A 21,253-nucleotide genomic window follows, 5' to 3' on the forward strand; every position below is an offset into this window, starting at 1 on the left:
ACAATATTTGCTCAATAAAATACCTTCATTAAAAATATCAACTCTTCAAAACTTACTAATATATTAATTACAGAATTTGAGAAATAAACCCATTCTTATCCAACTATGTTACACAAATAGTAGGAACTAATAAGATTTCCCAGTGAAAAACAAGTACATAGCATTTTAAATACACCAAATCTTCTAAAAATCCATTTTAACAAAGAAAGTTAACATCTACAGAATTAAACCCTATAAGTGTAAATCCTATAGATTGTACCAGTCATCAATTTATAATCCTCAATGTGCTTTCATCTACTCCCAAATCCAGCCTGACAAATTCTGTCAGGATTCTTCAAATCAGAACTTAGATAGGCCTCAGAAAAAAGCAGTACCACTCCCTCCAGTAGTATTAGCAATCTTTGTTTAACTTCACCATCCTCTATCCATAACTAAATTTGAGATCCAAATAATCATAGATTTAGGTGGCTATGGACAGAGATTTCCAGTTAAAAAGTACCTAAATACAAAAGAGGTCTTGCCGACTAACAAGCAAATCAACCCATGGCAAATGCTACATCAGATTAGGTCATTTAAGAACTACCAACAGCTTACTAATAAGATATATCAATATTACACAACAATGCATCAGTTCAGTTCAGTCACTCAGTCGTGTCCGACTCTTTGTGACCCTATGAATCACAGCACGCCAGGCTTCCCTGTCCATCACCAACTCCCGGGGTTTACTCAAACTCATGCCCATCGAGTTGGTGATGCCATCTAGCCATCTCATCCTCTGTCTCCCTCTTCTCCTCCTGCCCCCAATCCCTCCCAGCATCAGGGTCTTTTCCAATGAGTCAACTCTTCGCATGAGGTGGCCAAAGTACTGGAGTTTCAGCTTCAGCATCATGCATAGCATACAGCAAAGGTATTTTTCCAAGTGAAGGAATTAAATACTCAGAAATGCCAATGGAACAAAAATTATTTTGAATTATGTAATATAGACCTCTAAAGTCAAAAATCACTCGTTCAACAATATATTACACACACACGCACACACACACACACACATATATATAGTTTGTATGTTTCTCTTTCCTCCCACCTGAACGTTGTAGCATTTATTTCATAAAGGTGCTTTACAAACCTTCTTCTTCACCCTCAGTAGAGACTTCATGATGATTTTGTATCCCGTAACTATTTCTTCTCAGTGACTTTCTTCGCCTTTTCACTCTTGAATACATATCCATGTTTTCCTTTTAAAGAAAGAAATCAGTCAAATATTAACATGAAATTTATTCCCAGCCATCAATATCACTAGCCCAATGGGACATGCCCACTTGATAAAATTTATTGAGGATCTATTTGCAAGGCACAGATCAACAAAAATGAACCTTACTGAATTCAATAAATGTATGAAACAAGAAGAAAAATAAAACTTATAAGATACTTGAAAACTGGGCAGGGAGAGGGGAAATGTGCCTAGGGGAGTGGGGGAGGAAGCATTTGAAATGAGCCTTGAAACAAAGATATAACTGTATTAAGTCCTCAACCAGAAGTATTAACAGGAGTAAAAGATAGGAAAGGAAGGATGATGTGTTTGTATTTGGACAATGGTGTGTGAGAAGATAAAGTCTGAAACCATATTATGCCAGTCAAGGTGTTTTGGGGTTTTTTTAATTTATTTATTTTTAATCTGGAGAATAATTGCTTTACAATGTTGTATTGGTTTCTGACATACATCAACATGAATCAGCCATAGGTATACATATGTCCCCTTCCTCCCGAGCCTTCCTCCTACTCCATTCCCCTCCTCTAGGTCATCACAGAGCACTGGGTTTGAGCTCCCTGTGTCATAAAGCAAATTCCCACTGGCTATCTGAGGTGATTTTAATTAATTCAGCACACATTAAAAAACCATTAAAGGGACTTCCCTGGTGGTTCAGCAGTTAAGACTCCATACTCCTAATGCAGGGGATATAGATTCGATCCCTGGTTGGGGAACTAAGATTTCACATGCCTCATAGTGCAGCCAAAAAAAAAAAAACCTTAATAGTTGACAGAATCAGAGTTGTACTTTAAGATGTTGTTGTTGAGTCACTAAGCTGCATCCAACTCTTTAGCCACCCCATGGACTGTAGCCCACCAGGCTCCTCTGTCCTTGGGATTTCTCAGGCAAGAATCTGGAGTGGGTTGCCATTTCCTTCTCCAGGAGATCTCTCTGGCAAAAGGGTAGAGGGTCTTTTGAGGAAGCTTGTGGCAAACAAGGTATGGATAAAAGAAAAAAGAAAACAATAAAATCTCAGATTAAATTGGAAACGAAAAAGAAACAATTCTGTTAATTCAAGAAAATCCAAATGCTGCTCTCTCTCTCTGAATTCCTCAATCAAAATAAAAACTACTTGCAATGGCTGTTGTTGTTGTTGTTGTGTTAGTCGCCCAGTCGTGTCCGACTCTTTGCAACCCCGTGAATTGTAGCCCGCCAGGCTCCTCTGTCCATGGGATTCCCAGACAAGAATACTGGAGTGGGTTACTATTTCCTCCTCCAGGAGATCTTCCTGACCCAGATATCAAACATGGGTCTCCCGTATTGCAGGCAGATTCTTTACCCTTTGAGGCACCAGGGACAGTTGTTAAGGTTAACATACTCACAAATTCTGTATCTGTCCACATTCGAAGCCGTTCTACTTCTCCTGATCGACGATTCCGTCTAATGTTTATGTTGTCCATTTCCTGTAGTACAGCTTCAGCAGTACTACAATTACATAATAAAACTAGGGTTTAGACAATTGCAGGATCAAACTCTGTATCATTCAGGTAAAAGAGCTCACCATCAAAGCATAATTAAGCCATCTAATTTCTAACTGTACCTAATATCCCAATTAATATCTTCTTCTGAACTAGCATCCATTAGAAGATAATGCCTCAAAAACAGATGGAAACAGGGAATGCCCTGCCAGTCCAGTGGTTAGGACTCAGGGATTTCACTGCTGGGGCCTGGGTTCAAACCCTTCTCAGGGAACTAAGATCCCACAAGCCATGCAGCATGGCCAAAAAAGAAAAGAAAGACAGAAACAGAACATCTTCTGTCATGATATATTAACATAAAACTTACAAATAGAAGACCTTTGTTTACAAGTTCAAATATTTAAACTCATAATACTATTACAAATAACTGACTATCAAAAAAAAAAAAAAACTGACTATCAGATCCATGGTACCAAAAAAAATAAATAAATAATAATTCAAATCTTTTTATTTGAGGATGGTGTTAAAAATTGTATAGAATAAAATAAAATAAAAATAAATTTAAAAAATTAAAAAAAATTTTTAAATTGTATAGAATAAAGAATTTGTAAAAAGTTTAAAGGCAGCATAAGGTTAGCTGAACTGACATATTTTTTCTTTTCTTAAAAATCTACTTATTTGTAATTGAAGGATAATTGCTTTACAGTATTGTGCTGGTTTCTGCCATACATCAACATAAATCAGCCATAGGTATACATATGTCCCCTTCCTCTTAAACCTCTCTCCCGCCTCCCACTACAAGGACAGATATACTTAGAAATTAGAGGACACTGACATCCACAAAATATATATTGACATTGACATTTTAAACACACATGGCACTTACTATGTGTTCAGATACTGATCTAGGTACTTAACAAAAAATAACTAATACTCAAGTTTCACACTACCACAATAAAACATAATTTCCTCTCCTTTCAAATAGGAATTACACTCATCTCCCTTCTCCAAGCTATTACAAGGATTAAATAGGATGATTTATTATTTGAGAAGAATACAGTGTCATTGCACATAGATGCTGAGGAGTCAGCTAGGCTATATCCAACATGTGTAGTCTGAAAAGACTTTCAGAATCTTGACTAAGTAAAACCATACCTATTATATATCAGTAATGGAACTTAATGTTTCTTGAAAACTGTCAAAACACAAATGTTAAATGAGCAAATATTAAAGGACTATAGTAGTGAAGTTAAAATAAAATTACTTTTTATATTATCTAACTATGCACAAGAGCTTAAAACATATGAGAAAAAAATATGCTATCACATAAATTGCATTAAATCTAGTAAAGTGACTAGAAATTAACAATTATTGCTAACCATGGTTAATTCAGATTAAGTTTTTAAATAATTGTACTGATTGCTAAGTCAGTGTCTAAGTTACTTTTTAAAATATAACTGGCTTAAAAAAAAAAATTACATGAAACTGCTTACTGCAAAAACATTCATACCTATTTACCAGTTGATCAAATAACAAACTCTGGTTCACACTTTCAAATCTGTTTTTCCTGGAACGACAGCTTTTTCTGACTTCCATGTCACCATTTATACAAGAAAGGTCCCCATCTCCTTTCTTTTCCCCTCGATGGGGATGGCTTCGAAGGGCTACAAGAAGAGAGAAATTTCCATTTCAAAGTACAGAGTATAAAAAGAAAGAAAAAAATCAAAAATTACTTTAAAAAGACTATAAGGAGCTTACTATAACCTCTTAAATGGCTTTAATATCCAATAATGTTAAATTTCTAAAACTGTTTACAATCTGCCATGATAACTTAAATTATTTCAATTGTACTAATTTCTCAATGTTTAACAATTATATACATATTTACCATGACTGTAATCCAGTCACTTCCAACAGTATGCTGAGCATACTAGTAAATTACTCTATTTTACCCCACTTTAGAACTCTAATAACATTATAAGCATTTCAATACTAACCAGTTTCATAACAGAATACTCACATAAGCTACTATGTCCGTTTGGTAATGTAGCACCAGGCTGAGAAGTTAACCTAGAACACAATTATATTTAATATGCAAACACATCAACATTCATTTAAAGAAACAAAAATGCAATGCTGGTGGAATCACTTTAATCTTTAAAATGTCACTAATGCAATATTAACTTTTTTAAAAGGAAAGACAACAATTTTTTACCTTAAGATTGACAATATACAAATTAATAAAATACACTAGTGAAAAGTCATTTCATTACTTCAAGAAAAACTTTAATAACAAGTTATAAACTGAACTCACTCTGTCTTCAACTCTATAAATTAAAATCCAATGAAAAGGCTTAAGCTTTGTATGTATCATAAAGTTAACTAATGCCATAAACAGCAATGGTTATAGACCTTTACTACTTGTTTCCATTGACAACCTAAGATTCAAACAAAGTTATTCAAACAATAAATTGTAAGAAGAAAAAAGTACTTGAACACCAACAATGTTTAATAATTTCTTCAAAGTATTATATTACACATTCTAAACTAATACATGAAAACTTAGTTAATCTCTCAAAAGTCATTGTACCACTCTCCCTTTTGGTGGAGGGACAGAAATGTTAAGTCACTAGAAAGATACTTAAAGTGTCATCAAAATAGGAAAACTTATGGAAGAAATTTGCAGTATACCTTACTACAATTAAAATTCAAAAACAAAAACTAAAAATTGTTACATAATAAAAGAGCTGTCAACGTAAACTTATTTTTTTAAATACCCAACAATTATTATTTCCAAATATTAAAAAGGAGAGAGAGAACATTCAAAAAATAGTGTATATGACTTTCTTCTGCTTATCTATGTGGCTTGCACAACAATTTTTTAACTAAAATATTCTAACATTTTTGGTTACTCCAGCATGCTTTATGTTAATTATAAATATTAAATGTTATAAATATTAATTATAAATGTCCCTGTCTAGTAAAAGTCACAGACAGGATGACTATATGATATAAACAAAAACTATTACATACCTTCCGACTATCAAGAACACAAAAACAAAAAACTCCATCCCTCCTTTCCCCAGGAAAACAACACAACCATCTTGTTCTAAAATACTACTTCTTGGAAAGTATTTCATTTTTAGCATCTTTATTACACAGTTCTCCTGGTATATGAGCTTGACTATAAGTAATAAAATTGATGTGTTCTTAGGTTATTCCTTAGAACATTATACATGTGGAATTTCCTAGAATCACTCTTAAAATCCACTTAAAACCACATAGAAAAAGCATAAATACACTTTGGCTTTGGACCCAACATAACATTAACTCAGTTTAATCAGTTAATTCACAACTCTTGGCTTCAAATGAATTTTAGCCGTATGTAAGACCAAATGGTTGGAATTTCACATAAATTATTCAAAAGAAAAGATGCTAACCCTAAAATCATTCTACAAAAGAAATCTAAAACTCTGTTGAAAAAATAACATCACTAGGATGAAAGCACAGTAACAATTTTTGTTCCTCTAAAGAAGACAGTGCTTACTTGCTTTTATTTCATTGCTAATGAAAGATCCGATTTAAGGTGGGAGAAAAAAGAAAACTTCTTCAATCAATCCCATTATCTTACAATCATGGCTTATTGTCATCATTGTACCATTATTATTTCTCTTTATAAAAAGGAGAAAGAAAAAAAGGAGATAGAATATGAAATACTTGGGTATAAAAAGATAATATTGGTATTTCAAGGCTTGGTCTGCCTATACAATTATACAGGTGCTTTAAAAGTCTCTTGAATCAATGTTCCCAAAAATTAATCACTTAAAGTGTAACCATGCAGGTTCACTAATTAAAGGAATCCTCTAATAAATCCTTTATGATTATGAAGTCCCCTTTGTTTATTTTTAAAATGAGGAGTAAGTGGGGGATATTTCCCTTTATCTCTGTACCCTAAATTTTTTAAATGGAGACACTATCCCTGCATTCAGTAATTATTACATTAAAAGTTTCTACACCTTTAATTACACGGGACACACTACCAAGTTCAATACCAGACTCAAAAATCATTACTTATTCACCCACATAAACCCAAGGCATTCAATGATTTATGAGGATTTTAAAGCTCAATTCAGCAAAAGCATTCATTTGGAAAAACTTTAACCACTAGCAGCCTTCAATTCTAATGAGCCTCAGCAGTGGTGATTACACTTCTGCCTAACCTCACTACTCCCTAATCATCTGACCACAAACAAAATTTTCACACATATTACACTTTAGTGCACAGTTAGGCTTATCAAAGATTTAATTTCGTGTGTTTCTCAGAGTATGTCTCTCTATTATTCTACAGTCATCAAATGCATGCCATGTTCTCCACGTTGACTCTCCCAATCACCTACTCCCCAACACACAGCCTCCAAATTAGATAAATATCTAGTGGCTAAATAAATGTCACCTGACAAAAGTCAATGAAATGGGATTCTGAACTCAAAATATTTGTAAGCTGCAACAGCTATCTAGGTTAGCAAGTATATTTATGAATTTCTACATATAAGCCAAAGAAGAAAAGATGTAGTAATACAGTAAAGATTTTTACCAAGAAAATCCTCATTTTACAAAAATATTATCAATCACTGTAACTATATTAATAAACGTGGGACTTTAAATATATAAACCCAGATTCCTCCCCCAAAGAAAACTTATAATCTATCTCAAATCATTTATGAAGACTTCAAAGTTCCAGTTCCATTTTAATCTCTATCTTCATCCAATCTCTAAAAGTTATTCCTAAATGTTATTTTACAAATCAACAGTAGTTTCTTTAAAGAATTTAATGGTTGTTAAAGTCCTTTAAGATTCACCATTTTTCATAGCTAATACTAATTTTTATCTTTATTCAATTTTCCTCCAAATGAACTGTATTTTAAAAAGTCATTTTTGTCAAAGAACTTCAGTCATTTTACCTTAGATGCTCTTAGGACTTTAGATTACCAAAATAAAGGAATTAGGATTCTCAGGTTCATGACATAAAAACTAATATAAGCACTCATATAAATCCTGGTTTTTGTATTTATATTATCTCAAAATCTAAAATATTTTTAAACTACAAGTTTCCCAAAAATTCAATTCTGTTGAATCTGACAGATCAAATGGCATTTTCTTTTCAGGTCATCTGAATCTAAAGACTCTAGCAGTGTAGCACTTAATCACATTCCTCAATGAAAGTTTAACCCAAAAACATTTAAAATTGTGTGAACTGCCAAACATTATTCTCCTGCCAAAACAGAAGCAGTAAATTCTATTAGTATTCATTATTTCTTAAGTTTCTTATTCAAAATGTATTTAAAGTTTTTTTAAAGGAATATCAAACTCTTAAGGTATCTAAATGGAAGCAAAACTCTCTGTTCTTTTTACATGAAAGACATGATCAAGATTAATTTATACAGATCTCTGAGTGGATAAGATGTGAGAAATCTACTATACTAAAGAGACTCATACTTGAGTTACACTGTTAAAATTATCTTACAATTAAAGGCCAAACTTTTAACAGTAAAAGAATACTTTTTAGAAACATTTGTTAGAAAAATAAGCCTGATTCACTCATCTAATAAACACAGGATACAGATTACAACCCATAAATCAAGTGGAGAAGTATAATTAAAGGGAAGTACTTATTTTAAGTGACATCATTATAGTGATCTGGATCTGTTTCATCTCACAGATGAATGAGTATGGGAAAGCTGGGAAAGTTAAAAAAAAAAAATCAATAGACTGATTCACATAATTTTCAACTTAGCTCTCAGACAATGTAAAAATTAAAAATTTTAAATAAAGTGGTACATATTAAATTAGGCATAGACTCTTTAGAGACTAGTAAATGTATAACGCCTATCAAAATCTATATAACTCCAAAGATTATTTTCATTAAAGACTAATAAAAATGTCCAGAATTTACCTACAGACATAAAAATACTGTCAAAAAGGAATTCCCTTTCACTTTTGTTTGCATTTGGCACATCATCAGCACTTTTACATCAAAGACTTTGGATAAAAGAGAAGCTAATGATTCTAAGCTGAAAATTTAAATCTTTTCTGCGTGTGTGTACAGCTATCCTATCCACATTAAATTAGTACCACTTACTTTGGTGAGTAAAATTATGTTCATAATACATATCAAAACAGACACAAAGAAAATTTAAGTTGAAAACAGATACATGAAAAGATTTCTTAAAAATTAATTGAGATTTTATTACATTTTAGCATACCAATTCAAGTGGAATATTTAATAATTTTAGGAAGAAGAGATTTTTTTTTTCTAATAAAAAATATACTTCTAACCATTGTTTTTATTTAAATTTTCAGGAGTATAAACATGTATGCACATTCAAGACCTATCAAAATTCTTAACATTTTAAGTAATAATAGTTTCTATTACATACTAAATGTATTTTTGGTATAGAGAAAATAAAATTACACACAAAAATTATAAGCTTAACACAATTTATAAGTATTCCCAGACAGGTGGTTTTACAATTTAAGAAAATTAGCATTAATATCACCCCTGAATCCCATCAAAAAAATTATGAAAAAACAATGGGTGAGTTCTCCCTTCTCACCTGGCCTGTCCACTTGATATGTTCCATTCTTCTCGCTGACCAGTAGTTCGTGATTTTGATTTGTCTTTGCAAACAGAGTCAGGTTGTTTCAAAGTGCGTTTGGCTGGAGGAGACACGTGGCTATCACTTAAACTACCATCAGCTTCAGCTTTCTGAAAGAAAAAGTTTAAAATGTACTTACTATTCATGACCTACAGAAAAGATGTGTAGATATATGTTTTTATGACATGATTCATCATTCCTCTCCTAAATAGTCCAGTGTGTAACTTACAAAGCAAGAAAATTCTGCTACATTAGTATCATTCAATCCTCCCAATTAGGAAATATCATTGATATAACACAGAGCTAATTTGCAGATACATTCAAATGTTATCAAATGTCCCAACATGGTCTCTCTTTCCTATCTGATTCAAAATATATCCAGGAGGTATGTAGTTATCATACCTCCTCTGTCTCCTATCTGGAACAGTCCCCTCAGTTCCTCATGCCCTCAGTTAAGAATATAGGTTTTTTAATTCTCTGGAATGACCATCAGTCTGGGCCTACCAGATGTTCCTCGTAACCCAATTCAGGCCATAACATTCATGGAAGAATATACAGACATGATACTATGCATATTGTACCTACCCATCATTAAGAATAATCTTGATCACCTAGTCAAGTTGGTGTCTGCCAGGTTTTCCCACTATAAAGTCACTATTTTTCCCTTTGTATTTGATTAGTTTATGTGAAATCATTCTTAAAATTAACCAATACTCTGTTCTTCATCAAACTCACTAGCCACAACATTCACTACTACTTGCCTTTATCCAATACCATTATGGTGGTAATTATCTAATCCAATCACTCCTATATAGTTTAGTTGGCATCCTACTAAGAATTTTCCCTCCCCAATCCTCCTTATTCAATTCATTCACTCATTTCCTAACTGGGGGGGAAGAAAAAGACAAGATTTCCTCAAGTTTGTTCAGTAAATTAATAGAAATTGCTAGGAGAAACAAAGGAAAGCTCATAGTCAAATAAATTTCAGAAAACAATGAGGTCCAAGGTTTTTTGCTTCAGGACTTGTAAGAGTCTTTAGCATGTTAATATGCAGGGACTTCCCTGGCAGTCCAATGGTTAAGACTCTCTACTTTCAATGCAAGAGGCCCAAGTTCTATCCCTGGTAGAGGAACTCAGATCCCACAGGCCACATGGTGATACAGAAAATAAGTTAACGTGCAATATAAATCTCCAAGTATGGATGACAGTATATAACAATTCACAAACTTATTTAATCAAGCTCTTTTTTCATGGAGCATCTGTCAGTTCAGTTGCTCAGTCATGTTCGACTCTGTGGGACCCCACGGACTGCAGCACACCAGGCTTCCCTGTCCATCACCAACTGGAGCTATCTGTAGGTACTGAAGTTTCTCAAACACACTCTGGGAATAAGTACTACGTATTTATTGAATTAAAGGAAAAACAGTAAAAGTATTTGAAGTCAAGCCATTTTTTAAATATGTGAGTTATTATATAACTCTGTTAATATAATATAACTAATGACTTTGAACATCATAAGTCATATGAGTTTGTATGTTTATTTACTAGTCATTCCCTCATATTCTACAGGCTTTTTACAGCTTCATTCAGGAGTATCTCTCAGTGTTGTCCACATACTAACTGATCAGAAAGCACCTGATTTGTCATTAAGAAACATAACCCAAGAAACAAAAGACCTATACATAGAAAACTATAAAACACTGATGAAAGAAATCAAAGAGGACACAAACAGATGGAGAAACATACCATGCTCATGGATTGGAAGAATCAATATTGTCAAAATGGCTATTCTACCCAAAGCAATCTATAGATTCAGTGCAATCCCTATCAAGCTACCAACGGTATTTTTCACAGAACTAGAACAAATAATTTCACGATTTGTATGGAAATACAAAAAACCTTGAACAGCCAAAGTAATCTTGAGAAAGAAGAATGGAACGGGAGGAATCAACCTGCCTGACTTCAGACTCTACTACAAAGCCACAGTCATCAAGACAGTATGGTACTGGCACAAAGACAGAAATATAGATCAATGGAACAGAATAGAAAGCCCAGAGATAAATCCACGAACTTATGGACACCTTATCTTTGACAAAGGAGGCAAGGATATACAATGGAAAAAAGACAACCTCTTTAACAAGTGGTGCTGGGAAAACTGGTCAACCACTTGTAAAAGAATGAAACTAGAACACTTTCTAACACCATACACAAAAATAAACTCAAAATGGATTAAAGATCTAAATGTAAGACCAGAAACTATAAAACTCCTAGAGGAGAACATAGGCAAAACACTCTCCGACATTAACCACAACAAGATCCTCTATGACCCACCTCCCAGAATATTGGAAATAAAAGCAAAACTAAACAAATGGGACCTAATGAAACTTAAAAGCTTTTGCACAACAAAGGAAACTATAAGTAAGGTGAAAAGACAGCCCTCAAATTGGGAGAAAATAATAGCAAATGAAGAAACAGACAAAGGATTAACCTCAAAAATATACAAGCAACTCTTGAAGCTCAATTCCAGAAAAATAAATGACCCAATCAAAAAATGGGCCAAAGAACTAAACAGACATTTCTCCAAAGAAGACAGACAGATGGCTAACAAACACATGAAAAGATGCTCAACATCACTCATTATCAGAGAAATGCAAATCAAAACCACAATGAGGTACCATTACACCCCAGTCAGATGGCTGCTATCCAAAAGTCTACAAGCAATAAATGCTGGAGAGGGTGTGGAGAAAAGGGAACCCTCTTACACTGTTGGTGGGAATGCAAACTAGTACAGCCGCTATGGAGAACAGTGTGGAGATTTCTTAAAAAACTGGAAATAGAACTGCCATGTGACCCAGCAATCCCACTTCTGGGCATACACACTGAGGAAACCAGATCTGAAAGAGACACGTGCACCCCAATGTTCATCGCAGCACTGTTTATAATAGCCAGGACATGGAAGCAACCTAGATGCCCATCAGCAGATGAATGGATAAGGAAGCTGTGGTACATATACACCATGGAATATTACTCAGCCATTAAAAAGAATTCATTTGAATCAGTCCTAATGAGATGGATGAAACTGGAGCCCATTATACAGAGTGAAGTAAGCCTGAAAGATAAAGACCATTACAGCATACTACCACATATATATGGAATTTAGAAAGATGCTAATGATAACCCTATATGCAAAACAGAAAAAGAGACACAGAAGTACAGAACAGACTTTTGAACTCTGTGGGAGAAGGTGAGGGTGGGATGTTGCGAAAGAACAGCATGTATATTATCTATGGTGAAACAGGTCACCAGCCCAGGTGGGATGCATGAGACAAGTGCTCGGGCCTGGTGCACTGGGAAGACCCAGAGGAATCGGGTGGAGAGGGAGGTGGGAGGGGGGATCGGGATGGGGAATACGTGTAAATCTATTGCTGATTCATGTCAATGTATGACAAAACCCACTGAAAAAATAAAAAAAAAAAAAAAAAGAAACATAACCTGCTAAACTAGAACCTTGGGTGGAGGTGGGATATTTTCAGTGAGGGCCTCCAAATGATTCTTAGCACACAGAAGTCTGAGGACCTCTGGCATATAAAAGATGTAAGTATAGCGTGATACACATCATCTTAAATGCTGCACTGTACTACTCTACAGTGAAAACACTTCAATCGTGACTCGGCGTATAAACAGCATTACAAAGGCTTCCTTCCCTCCAAAGAACTCTAGGGATTTAAGTAAAGCAAAACAACCAAGATGCAAATACTACAAAATAATTACTTCAACACCATCTAATTAACTTCAAGCTTTGGGAAAGCTTTACCTACAAACCTGATACCAACAGTTCACCTTTAATAGGATGATCATAATGCTTAACTTTAACTTCTTCAAAGCATTTTACTAGTTAATTATAACCTAACCCTTTGAGGGAAGGCGTTGCTAGTTTCAGGATAAAAATATTTAGGAGAGATTATGCAATCTACCCACAGTCATTTAGCAATATGTGTCAGAGTGATTACAATCCATGAGCAGGAAAGGCATTTCAAACAAAGGGAATAATTTCATTTAGCAAACATTTGTTGGGGACCTACTGTGCACATAAGACATGGGGGGAGGACTAGGTAATGGTTTAAAAAAGAGACTAAAGCCTTCTTAAACCTTATACACAATCTATTGAACTGACAGCTACAGTAATGATATATTGCAAATTATAGTAAGTACTGTAATAGGAATGGGATTCCTTGGTGGCTCAGACGGTAAAGAATCTAGAAATACACAGTTCTCTGAAAGCAAAATATGGTAACTGCTAGCTAAGATGAAGGAAGACATCATAAATCATGTGGATTTTATTTTATAACAATAATGGAACACCTAGAATTGACAGAGGAACATGATTCAATGATGTGATATATTCCGAGAGGTATAATAGTAATAATGTCAAATCGTACAAAAGATAAAAGTACAATAAAAAGTTGTCCTTCCCACCTAAGTGACTTTTTGACTAAATTCTAACCTTCTAAAATAGGTAGAAAAGTTTTCCAATTTGTAAAAGTTAATCCCCTGAGTTTCTTGAACCATACTCATCAGCTACCACAAATATTAAACACTATTCTACCATAAATCTCCTAAAATTAGGTAAAAGAACTTGAGAATAATGAAACAGAGAAGAATTTTATGCTGCCCCGGTTTTCAGGAAAGACTTCCTGCCCAGATTAGAATTCGTTCAGAAATCTAGAAACTGGACTTAAAAGACAAAAAGAATGTACCCAAGCACAGCATTAAAAAATGAAAAATTCAAGGCAGTAAGTGAATTAGTAAACCAAGAGATTGATTCAAGTCCTGATAATGGATTCATACAGCATTATAGATATAGAAAATAAGAAATTGATTCCAGAAAATGGAATGACTAAGAGATTCAGTTCAGTTCAGTTGCTCAGTCTTGTCCGACTCTTTGTGACCCCATGAATCGCAGCACGCCAGGCCTCCCTGTCCATCACCAACTCCCAAAGTTCACCCAACCCATGTTCATCGAGTCAGTGATGCCATCCAGCCATCTCATCCTCTGTCGTCCCCTTCTCCTCCTGCCCCCAATCATTCCCAGCATTAGGGTCTTTTCCAGTGAGTCAACTCTTTGCATGAGGTGGCCAAAGTATTGGAGTTTCAGCTTCAGCATCAGTCCTTCCAATGAACACCCAGGACTGATCTCCTTCAGGATGGACTGGTTGGATCTCCTTGTAGTCCAAGGGACTCTCAAGAGTCTTCTCCAACACCATAGTTCAAAAGCATCAATTCTTCAGCACTCAGTTTTCCTTATAGTCCAACTCTCACATCCATACATGACTACTGGAACAACCATAGCCATGACTAGACAGACCTTTGTTGGCAAAGTAATGTCTCTGCTTTTTAATATGCTGTCTAGGTTGGTCATAACTTTCCTTCCAAGGAGCAAGCATCTTTTAATTTCATGGCTGCAATCACCATCTGCAGTGATTTTAGAGCCCAAAAAAATAAAGTCTGACACTGTTTCCACTGTCTCCCCATCTATTTCCCATGAAGTGATGGGACCAGATGCCATGATCTTAGTTTTCTGAATGTTGAGCTTCAAGACACCTTTTTCACTCTCCTTCTTCACTTTCATCAAGTGGCTTTTTAGTTCCTCTTCACTTTCTGCCATAAGGGTGGTGTCATCTGCATATCTGAGATTATTGATATTTCTCCCGGCAATCTTGATTTCAGCTTGTGCTTCTTCCAGCCCAGCATTTCTCATGATGTACTCTGCATATAAGTTAAATAAGCAGGGTGACAATATACAGCCTTGATGTACTCCTTTTCCTATTTGGAACCAGTCAATTGTTCCATGTCCAGTTCTAACTGTTGCTTCCTGTCCTGCATACAGGTGGAACACCAGTATCAAATGTAAAGACAAGGTGGGCATAAAAAGTGGTTGCTGTGTTTTAGGAGCTATGGAGGAAGGTAGAGGGATGTGGGGGGAGGGAGGTAGTCTGCAGCTGCTGATGGGAGAAATGTAACAGTGAATTATGATTTTGAAAGTTAGGTTTAGAATTCTAGCCAGAAATCTAGGGAAATGTCTATCAGATTGTGGGAAACGCAGTTCTGAGACAGAGTGATGTGAGGACTAGAGATAGAAATGAAATTGTACTAAAGGGGTCATAGGTAACATACAGAGTGAAAAAACAAGAGAACAAAAGTAAAAAACCTTTAAAAAATGTCTATATTACAGAAATGAGCTGAAAGGATCTCACATAAACCAGAGAAAAACACAGTGTCTCACTCAAACAAGGGGACTGGAAGTTGGTCATAAAAAGATCAGATGGGATAAAAGCTGGTAAATGTGTGGATTGGTAATTAGGAGGCCACTGTAACTTCTGATAGGGCAATTTCTGCAAAATGCTGAGGTGGAAATCACTAAGTGAAGAATTGAGTGAGTGGTGAGAATGTACAGGTGATAAACCACAACGCTACTCTTGAAAGTGTCAGAATTAAGAAAAACAAGACGATAGTCTTAAAGAGGTTACAAAGTCAAAGAAGTCAGTGAAGAATTTTTTTTTTTTTTTAAGAGACCTGGATTCTTGTAAATAGAAGAAAAGGGACCACAGAAAAGAATAAGCTATAATAAAAATTTAAAGAGGGGAATTCCGTGGTGGTCCAGTGGTTAAGACTTGGTGCTCTCACTGCTGGGTTTCATCCCTGATTAGGGAACTCTGTTCAGTTCAGTCACTCAGTCGTGTCCGACTCTTTGCGACCCCATGGACTGCAGCACGCCAGGCCTCTGTCCCTCGCCAACTCCCAGAGTTTACTCAAACTCATGTCCATTGAGTCAGTGATGCCATCCAACCATCTCATCCTCTGTTGTCCCCTTCTCCTGCCTTCAATCTTTCCCAGCATCAGGGTCTTTTCAACTAAGTCAGTTCATCTCATGAGGTGGCCAATGTATTGGAGTTTCAGCTTCAGCACCAGTCCTTCCAATGAATATTCAGGACTGATTTCCTTTAGGATGGACTGGCTGGATCTCCTTGCAGTCCAAGGGACTTTCAAGAGCCTTATCCAACACCACAGTTCAAAAGCAAAAATTAAGATCCCACAAACCATACAGCAAGCCCCTTCCCCCAAAAAAGAGCAAGATAACTGATGAGGAAAAGAGCCTCAAAGAGAAAAGAAAAAACAGAATAGGAACAGCCCCTGTTAGAAAGTATATTGGTGCCATCAATCTGTTCCAGTTCCCTTTATAAGACAGCTTTTTCTTCCACCTTTTGAAAAACTGGGTACTCCTGTGTTCATGAGAGAGCTTAAAAGTGCAGTCAATTTCTTTTTCTTTCATTTGTAAAAAGAATTCACAGAGGCAGCAGTTACCATGACTTCAGAAAACAAAACTCACACTGCTATTTATTTTCTTAGAGCCAATACTATTCTACAAAGTCCTAAAACTTCAGACACACAAAATATCCTAAAATTTCCTCAAATATCCCAAGAGCAACAGCTTACTAGCTTAATATTTCTAAATAATCATCATGAAAGACTATAGAAAGGGGAAAAAATATAGAAGTGAGCTGAGGAGTTATAAAAAGATAAAAATAGTTTATATCTCTTACAGTTTAAACTGCAATTTTCTTCCTGGAAGATAATATCTTTTTATCTGAAAATATTACATGACTTAAAATGACAAAGAGACAATGGGCAGCCTAAAACATGCCACAGACTTAAACGAGAGAACAGTCTCCTATTGCAGCACTACCACTGTAACTCAAAAACTACCATTTACTTCATGTGCTGTGCTTAGTCACTCAGTCTGACTCTGTGCGAACCCATGGACTGTAGCTCGCCAGGCTCCTCTGTCCATGGAATTCTCCAGGCAAGAATGCTGGAGTGGGTTGCCATTTCCTTCTCCAGGGACTCTTCCCAACCCAAGGAACGAACCCAGGTCTCCCACACTGCAGACGGACTCTTTACCATCTGAGCCACCAGGGCATAAGATTCTTAAAACCAGGTTGAGGAAGTATTCGGTTGGCCAAAAAGTTTCTTCGGTTTTTAAGTGACAGACACATTTTTTACTTTCACCAAGAACTTTATTGAACAATGTATTCACCATTTTGTTCCATTACCTGGTGGCTCAGACGGTCAAGCGTCTGCTATGATGTGGGAGGCCCGGGTTCAATCCCTGGGTCGCGAAGATCTCCTGGAGAAGGAAATGGCAACCCACTCCAGTATTCTTGCCTGGAAAATCCCATGGACGGAGGAACCTGGTAGGCTACAGTCCATGGGGTCACAAAGAGTCGGACATGACTGAGCAACTTCACTTTCACTTCACTTTTCAGGCAACTTCATAATTCCACCTTCCCAAAACTTTTTATCTTACTGAGCAAAGAACTATTCTAGGTGCCTTTTACAGTCTTTCGAAATTTTTTCATGAAGAGAATTTTTGTAAAGACTGAAATAAATGAAAATCTGAAGGTGCAATCTCTGGTGAATACAGTGGATAAACCAGAACTTTCCAAGCAAGCTCTAACAGTTTTTGCCTGGTCATCAGAGAAATATGCAGTCTCGCTAAATGTCTTCATGATCAAAGAATATCCATTTTCTGTTGACTAATTCCAGACAATTTTCATCGAGCACTGCTTTTAGTTGCTCTAACTAGGAGCGGTACTGTTGGAATTAATTGTTTGGAATCTGCTCCTGCTCATAATAGAGGACTCCCTTCCAATCCCACCATATATACACCACCTTCTTGGGATGAAGATTGGCCTTTGGTGTGGTAGGTGGTGGTTCATTTCACTTGCCCTACAATCTCTTCCATTCCACATTATTGTACAGTATCCACTTTTCATCACCCATCACATTTTTAAAATGGAACATTTTCATTACATTTAAGTAGAGAATTACATGCAGAAATGCAGTCAAGGTTTTTCCTGACTAACTTATGTGGAACCCAATCACCACAGCGATGAACATAACCAAGCTGGTGCAAATGATTTTCAGCACTTGATTTGGGTATTTTGAGTATGTAGGCTATCTTCCACATAGTGTAACATAAATTGTTCTCAGTTAATATTTCACTTTGATTGGCATCAACTTCAACTGGTCTACCCCACCATGAAGCATCATCCAGTGAGAAATCTCTAGCATGCCAACTTCCCAAACCACTTTTGACACATTCCATCAGTCAAAGCACTGACTCCATGTGTTATACAAATGTTTTTGTGCATTTCAGTGCATTTTTACCTTTCTTGAAACAATAAAGCATAATTTGGTGAAAATGTTGCTTTTTTCTTTCATCTTCAATATTATAATGGCTACACAAAAATTCAACAATTTTGTAAGTTTGTTTGTTTTTTAATACATGCTGATGTGACAGCTGTCACAATACAATCTAACAGAAATGTTTCAAATGGGGTTAAAGACAGCTAAGTGCTACCAGGAAAAAAACAAACTATTTGACCAAGCACTAAAAGTAACAAATGTCTACAACTACAGCCTGACAATGGATAGTCTCAAGTAAGGATACTTCCTTGACTTTGTAGTAGTAAGATAACTTCATAAGCGTATTATCTTCAGTGATCCATTCCTTCCACAAACAAAATTTACTAACACCTATTACTGTGTTATCTTGTTCCCAGGTGGTGCAAGTGGTAAAGAATCCACCTATCAATGCAGCAGACACAAGAGACACAGGTTTGATTCCTGGGTCAGGAAGATTCCCTGGAGAAGGAAATGGCCACCAACTCCAGTATTTCTTCGCTAGAAAATTCCACAGACAGAAGAGCCTGGCAGGTACAGTTCACGGGGTCGGAAAGAGCTGGATATGACTGAGCTCACATGTACATATATTACTTTCAGTTCAGTTCAGTCACTCAGTTGTGTCTGACTCTTTGCGACCCCATGAATTGCAGCACGCCAGGTCTCCCTGTCCATCACAAACCCCCAGAGTCTACTCAAACTCATGCCCATCGAGTCGGTGATGCCATCCAGCCATCTCATCCTCTGTCGTCCCCTTCTCCTCTTGCCCCCAATCCTTCCCAGCATTAGGGTCTTTTCCAATGAGTCAACTCTTCGCATGAGGTGGCCAAAGTATTGGAGTTTCAGCTTCAGCATCAGTCCTTCCAATGAACACCCAGGACTTATCTCCCTCAGGATGGACTGGTTGAATCTCCTTGCAGTCCAAGGGACTCTCAAGAGTCTTCTCCAACACCATAGTTCAAAAGCATCAATTTTTCGGCGCTCAGCTTTCTTCACAGTCCAACTCTCACATCCATACATGACCACTGGAAAAACCATAGCCTTGACCAGACGGACCTTTGTTGGCAAAGTAATGTCTCTGCTTTTTAATATGCTATCTAGGTTAGTCATAACTTTCCTTCCAAGGAGTAAGTGTCTTTTAATTTCATGGCTGCAATCACCATCTGCAGTGATTTTGGAGCCCAAAAAAATGAAGTCTGACACTGTTTCCACTGTCTCCCCATCTATTTCCCATGAGGCGATGGGACCAGATGCCATGATCTTAGTTCTCTGAATGTTAAGCTTTAAGCCAACTTTTTCACTCTCCTCTTTCACTTTCATCAAGAGGCTTTTTAGTTCCTCTTCACTTTCTGCCATAAGGGTGGTGTCATCTGCATATCTGTAGATACTAAATATACTTGACAATTAAACAGTCTGTCCTTAAAGAAACTTAATTCCTAACTCCTTAAATTGGCCAGTAAAAGTATATAAGATGATTGCTCCTTGGAAAAAAAAGCTATGACAAACCTAGACAGTGTATTAAAAAGCAGAAACATCACTTTGCTGACTAAGGTCCATATAGTCAAAGCTATGGTTTTTCCAGTAGTCATGTACAGATGTGAGAGTTAGACCATCAGGAAGGCTGAGCATGGAAGAATTGATGCTCTCAAACTGCGGTGCCAGGGAACACTCTTGAGAGTCCCTTGGACTGCAAGGAGATCAAACCAGTCAATCTTAAAGGAAATCAACCCTGAATAAATTCATCGAAAGGACTGACACTGAAGCTGAAGCTCCAATACTTTAGCCACCTGATGCAAAGAGCCAACTCACTGGAAAACACCCTAATGCTAGAAAAGACTGAGGGCAAGAGCAGAAGAGGGCAACAGAGGATGAGACGGTTAGATGGCATCACTGACTCAAAGGACATGACTCTGAGCAAACTCCAGGAAATAGTGAAGGGGACAGGGAAGCCTGGTGTGTTGCAGTCCATGGGATTGCAAAGGGTCGGACTTGACTTAGCAACTAAACCACAGCAACAATTGCCGAAAATGCCGCTTTTTTCCTTTCAACTTCAATATTAAAATAGCTACACAAAAATTCACCAATTTAGTAAGCTTTTTCTTTAAGGTACAGCTGATGTGACACTTGTCACACTACAATCTAACAAAATTGTTTCAAATGGAGTTAAAGATAACTAAGTGTTACTAAGAAAAAAACAATTTGGCCAACCACTAAAAGTAACATATGTGTACAATTACAGCCTAACAGTGGATACAGTCTCAAGTAAGGATATTTGCTTGGCTTTGTAGTATTAACATAACTTCCTAAGTTTATTATCTTCAGTGACCCATTCCTTCCACAAACAAAATTTACTAACATCTATTACTGTGTTAGATACTAAATATACTTGATGATTAAACAGTCTACCCTTTAAGAAACTTAACCCCTAACTCCTTTCATCAGCCAGTATAAGGTACAAAAACAAGTGCGGAGGACTTTTGGGGAGTAGGGTGCAAATTTATTTAGCCTATTTATAGAACAATTTGGAAAAAACTATAAAAGTTTAAAGTATAATATACCTCTGACTCAATATTTCCACTTTGCCTAAAATTATGTGACATTATTTATAATATTAAAAACATGGAGAA

The 21,253-nt window shown here is 36.2% G+C and overlaps 1 protein-coding gene across 5 annotated transcripts in view; it reads right to left on the bottom strand.

Moving 5' to 3' along the window:
* Positions 1-21,253, bottom strand: part of ATAD2B (ATPase family AAA domain containing 2B) — a 132,535-nt gene that overhangs the window by 93,382 nt on the left and 17,900 nt on the right. For all 5 annotated transcript variants that reach the window (XM_043917274.1, XM_043917273.1, XM_043917272.1 and 2 more), the window contains 5 exons: positions 9,342-9,493; positions 4,748-4,797; positions 4,238-4,391; positions 2,632-2,734; positions 1,127-1,235 (listed from right to left, as the gene is read on the bottom strand). In XM_043917274.1, coding sequence (XP_043773209.1) covers positions 1,127-1,235; positions 2,632-2,734; positions 4,238-4,323 — 298 coding nt within the window. In that variant the 5' untranslated portion in view covers positions 4,324-4,391; positions 4,748-4,797; positions 9,342-9,493. The remainder of the gene's footprint in view (positions 1-1,126; positions 1,236-2,631; positions 2,735-4,237; positions 4,392-4,747; positions 4,798-9,341; positions 9,494-21,253) is intronic.

The sequence above is a fragment of the Cervus elaphus genome, chromosome 11 (genome assembly GCF_910594005.1).
Source record: "Cervus elaphus chromosome 11, mCerEla1.1, whole genome shotgun sequence".
NCBI classification, from domain to species: domain Eukaryota; kingdom Metazoa; phylum Chordata; class Mammalia; order Artiodactyla; family Cervidae; genus Cervus; species Cervus elaphus.